The sequence below is a fragment of the Trichechus manatus genome, unplaced genomic scaffold, assembly GCF_000243295.1.
Source record: "Trichechus manatus latirostris isolate Lorelei unplaced genomic scaffold, TriManLat1.0 scaffold00236, whole genome shotgun sequence".
In the NCBI taxonomy this organism is placed as follows: Eukaryota; Metazoa; Chordata; class Mammalia; order Sirenia; family Trichechidae; genus Trichechus; species Trichechus manatus.
The window spans coordinates 724,351-729,804 of NW_004444172.1; the positions used below are offsets into that span (position 1 = coordinate 724,351).

Sequence of the window (5,454 nt, forward strand, 5' to 3'; positions counted from 1 at the left end):
TGATATCTTTGTTCCTAACGCTGTAGATAAGGGAAGATGCTAAGGAAATTCCTTAATTATAGATGTGATAATAATTACAGATATAACAATATCATATGATAAACTAAATCAATGTAAGATGTGCTCTTTACAACGTATTAATTCTCACTAAAACTCTGTACAGTTCTTCTTTTTTTCAAACATAAAAAGTGACATTGAAGGATTAAACAATTTTCCAACTCAAACAAAAACTTAAGTGGTGAAGGCCTAACTCAAACCCAGGTCTAGAAATAGATCATGGGTAAAAAACAAAAACCAAACCCATTGCCATAAAGTTGATCCAACTCATAATGACCCTATAAGACAAAGTAGAACTGCCCATTGGTTATCCAAGGAGCAGCTGGTGGATTTGAAGTGCTCTCCTTTTGGTTAGCAGTCATAGCGCCTAACCACTGCTCTAGCAGGGATTCAGAACATGGGTAGTGAATTAAAATACTTGTGATTGTGTGAAGTAGGAAAAATTATGCAAACTCTTTGTGTCTCTGTTTTTTCTCATCTATAAAATAATGTGAGAGCATTAACACTTTATATATATGCCCCTCAAAGTGTCATCTTTGCTTCTCATCACCTTCAAGAGGTCTTTTGCAGCAGATTTACCTAATGCAATGTCATTTGATTTCTTTACTGCTGTTTCCATGGGCATTGATTGTGGATCCAAGTAAAATGAAATTCTTAAAAACTTTAATCTTTTCTCTGTTTATTATGATGCTGCTTATTGGTCCAGTTGTAAGGATTTTTGTTTTCTTTATGTTGATATGTAATACATACTGAAGGCTGTAGTCTTTGATCTTCATCAGGAAGTGCTTTAAGTTCTCTTCACTTTCAGCAAGCAAGGTTGTGTCATTTGCATATCGAAGGTTGTTAATGAGTCTTCCTCCAGTCCTAATGCCACGTTCTTCTTCATACAGTCCAGATTTTCAGCTTATTTCCTCAGTATACATATTGAATAAGTATGGTGAAATAATACAACTCTGATGCACAGCTTTCCGGACTAAATCACGCACTATCCCCTTGTTCTCTATTTATTTATTTTTGTACTTTAGATAAAAGTTTACAGAACAAATGGTTTCTCCCTAAACAGTTATTACACATATTGTTTTATGACAATGGTTAACAACCGCATGACATGTCAACACTGTCCCTTCTCAACCTTAGGTTCCCTATTACCAGCTTTCCTGTCCCCTCCTGCTTTCTAGTCCTTGTCCCTGGACCGATGTGCCCCATTAGTCTTGTTTTGTTTTATGGGGCTGTCTAATCTTTGGCTGAACGGTGAACCCCGGGAGTGACTTTGTACTGAGCTGAGAGAGTGTCCGAGGGCCATACTCTCTGGGTTTCTCCAGTCTCTGTCAGGGCGGTAAGTCTGGTCTTTTTATGTGACTTAGAATTTTGTTCTACATTTTTCTCCAGCTCTGTCCGGTACCCTCTGTTGAGATCCCGGTCAGAGCAGTCAGTGGTGGTAGCCAGGCACCAACTAGGTGTACTGGACTCAGTGTGATGGAAGCCGTGGTAGTTGTGGTCCATTACCTTTGCCCATGTTCTCTTTAAATGACAGCTTCTTGGTCTGTAAACAGGTTTCTCATGAACACAATTAAGTACTCTGAAATTATCATTCTTAACAATTTTTATACACAAAAACCAAACTCAGGCCACTGAGTTGATTCCAACTCATAGAGACCTTATAGGATAAAGTAGAACTGCCCCATAGGGTTTCCAAGGCTGTAAATCTTTATAGAAGCAGATTGCTACATCATTCTCCTGTGTAGCGGCTGGTGGGTTCATACCATTGACCTGTTTTTGTTATCCATAGAATCCTTTAACCACTGCACTACCAGGGCTCATACATACTTACATACATATATATACACATATAAGTACACACACGTATGTACACATATATAACTGTATAATCAAATATCATATATAATTACCATTTATAATTAATAATATAAAGTATGTGTGTGTATATATATATATATATATATATATGTATATACAGTTGGCCCTCCATATCTGGACGTTCTGCATCCACAGATTCAACTGAGATTAAAATTATTCGGAAAAGGAAAAAAAAAGAAAGTTCCAAAAAGCAAAACTTTAATTCACCATGCTCCAAGTACCACGCTGAAGCCACATGAATGAACTGATGTGTAGGCTTTCCCTGAAGTAGCCTCCCACCATTTCACAGATCCACAGTCTCTCTCCAGCACTCATTTGAGCACTGTTCACCTCGTCTTAACATTATTCCCTAATCAATATAGTGCTGTATAGCAACTATTTACATCGCGTTTACATTATATTAGGTATTATAAGTAATCTAGCGATGATTTAAACTATATGGGAGGATGTGTATATATTATATGCAAATACTATGCCATTTTATAAAACGGACTTTAGTATCTTCAGATTTTGGTATCAGCAGTGGTCCTGAAAACAATCCCCCTTGGATACCAAGGGATGACTATAAATGTATAATGTCAAATACCATCATAGAATGAATTAGATTGCTACTTAATATGTTCCCTATCTCATCTGATTCTTGTTTCAAGGCTGGGTTTACAGCCTTAAGTGATTTAAACAGTTGAAACATTCATTACTTCACCCACCAACCTCATAGTATTTTTCTATGGTATTTGCATTTTTAATTATTTCTTGATTGTTTTCTGTCAAAAAACAAACAAGCAAACAAAAACCAAAGGCCTTGCCTTTGAGTTGATTCTGGCTCATAGTGATCCTGTAGGACAGAATAGAACTGCCCCATAGGGTTTCCAAGGAGCGGCTGGTAGATTCCTCCTGCCAAAATGTTCTCTACAGAAAATTTGAAGCACTTTCATGGATTCCCACTGTACTTGAAATAATTCAAATTTCCTTCCAGGAATTGAAAACTGCTATATAACTTGCCTCCTGCCTTTATTTCCATGCTCGTCTGTTAACACATATTTTCCCCAGGCAATCAGTTCTTTAGGCTTCTAAGAATGTTAAACTTAATGATCTTCCTTTCCTTTTTCATCTGTCTAAAATATTCTTTACATAGTGACTCCTTCTAACTATTTAGACTCAGTTCAAATGTTACTTCATAGAGGCTTTTCTTCTTTTATCATAGAGGTTATACCATTATTGTTATTGTGCCAAGCACTACACTGAATCCACGCAAACGAAATGATGTGTTGGCATACCTAGCTGTAGCCTCCCACCATTTCACAGATCCTCAGTCTCTCTCTCTCCAGCACTCATTGTTTGAGCATTGTTCACCTCGTGTCTTGTCATTATTCCCTAAACAACACTGTATAACAAATATTTATATAGCATTTGTGTTGTATTAGGTATCGTAAGTAATCTAGAGATGATTTAAAGTCTTTGGAAGGTTGTGGTAGGTTATATGCAAATATTGTTCCATTTTATATAAGGCACTTGAGCATCCACAGATTTTGGTATTCATGGGTGTCCTGGAGCCAATCCCCCATGGATACGAAGGGAATATTGCATAGTGTTAATTAATACATATTGACGATTGGTTTTTAAAATGGGCGTCACAACTGTATGGACACTCATGGAAATGAATGATATGATTTATGATAAGTGATACAACAGACTGTATATTACAGCTTACTAAATTAAATCAACCCAAACAAAAGTTCTTATTGAAGGAGGACATTGTCCAATGAAAATATAGAATTAGTAATGTAATAATTTACTATCTGCTGATACATATGTTACATATATAATTTGAGCAGAAAGTTCTGACAACATTACAAGTGATTTTTAACTTGGAAATAATTGTCACTGTTTGGGAAGAAAAGGTGTCTTAGTAATCTAGTGCTGCTGTAACAGGAATGCCACAAGTGTATAGTTTAACAAAGAGAAATTTATTCTCTCATAGTCTAGGAAGCTAGAAGTCCAAATTCAGAATGAGGGCTCCAGGGGAAGCTTTCTCTCTCTGTCAGCTCTGGGGCAAGATCCTTGTCATCAATCTTTCCCTGGTCTAGGAGCTTCTCAGCACAGGGACTCTGGGTCCAAATCATGAGCTCCCCTCCTGATTCTTCATCCTTGGTAGTAGGAGGTCCCTTTATCTCTCTGTTCCCTTCTCTCTTTTATCTCAAAACAGATTGACTCAAGATACAACCTGATGTTGTAGACTGAGTCCTACTTCATTAACATAAATACCTCTAAGTTTGCCTCATTATCATCACAGATGTAGGATTTACAACACATAGGAAAGCCATTAAACCAAACCATTGCCTTCTAGAAGATTCCAACTCATATGAAGAAATGGTGGACAATACTGGAAATCGTGGGCTAGTCAAGTTGACACACGTTTTGAGGGGACACAATTCAATCCATAACACAAGGTATGGTTAAAAGTATACATCTGTTGAAATTTAATTAAAAACGTAATAAAACAATTCTTACACATTTAACTGATTCTTTAATGAAGTGAATTATTTACATAGCAATTTTCTCAGTGCCATTACAACTTCATTGTACCTTAGACTATATATTATTGGATTAAACATAGGAGTTAGGATAGTGTAGAAAAGAGAAAGCATTTTGTCAGTTTCCTCTGAGTGTCTGGTGTTGGGTCTTAAGTATGTAATAATGGCTGATCCAAAGAATAACACCACAACCATCAGATGAGATGAGCAGGTGGAGAAGCCTTTGGCTTCACTTGTGGCTGATGGCAACTTCAGGATGATGGAGATGATTTTACTGTAGGAGCCAAGTATCAACAGAAAAGGAACCATGACAAATAATACAGAAACTACGTAGACTAACATCTGATTTACAGAGGTGTCCCCACAAACCACCTTGAGTATTGGGGGAATGTCACAGAAGAAATGGTTAATTTGGTTAGATCCACAAAAAGGCAGAGAGAAAACTTGATATGTTTGCCCTCTCATAACCGGGATTCCAATGGTCCAGGATCCTGTCACCAACTGGATACAGACTCTCTGGTTCATAACTAGAGGATAGTGCAGAGGGTTATAAATGGCCATATAGCGGTCATAGGCCATCACTGCCAGGAGCAAACACTCTGTGCCTCCAAATATAAGGACAAAGCACATCTGTGTAGCACAAGCAATTAAGGAAATTCTTCTTCTCTGGGTCCCAATATTCATCAGCATTCTGGGGAGAGTAGCTGATACATAGCAGATTTCCAAGAAGGAAAAATTTGCCAGGAAAAAATACATAAGGCTCTGGAGAACGGGATCCATTTTTGTGATTAGAAATATGGTGCCATTGCTCATCAGGATAATGATATAAATGATTAAAAATAATCCAAAAAGAAACCACTGGAGATGGGGCATGTCAGCAAAGCCCAGGAGAACAAATTCCATCAATTCAGTTAAATTACCTTCTGGTGATTTTTCTCGTTGATTCATCTTTGGAAAAGGTAAATATACATGTGAATATCCTTTT

General features: G+C 37.2%; 1 protein-coding gene across 1 annotated transcript; it reads right to left on the reverse strand.

Moving 5' to 3' along the window:
- Nucleotides 1-4,475: 4,475 nt before the first annotated feature.
- On the reverse strand, nucleotides 4,476-5,432 carry LOC101353360 (olfactory receptor 10AG1-like). The gene has a single exon (XM_004389171.3). It carries the CDS (start codon nucleotides 5,415-5,417, stop codon nucleotides 4,476-4,478), a length of 942 nt encoding a protein of 313 aa, XP_004389228.1. The 5' UTR covers nucleotides 5,418-5,432.
- Between the last annotated feature and the right edge of the window lie 22 nt (nucleotides 5,433-5,454).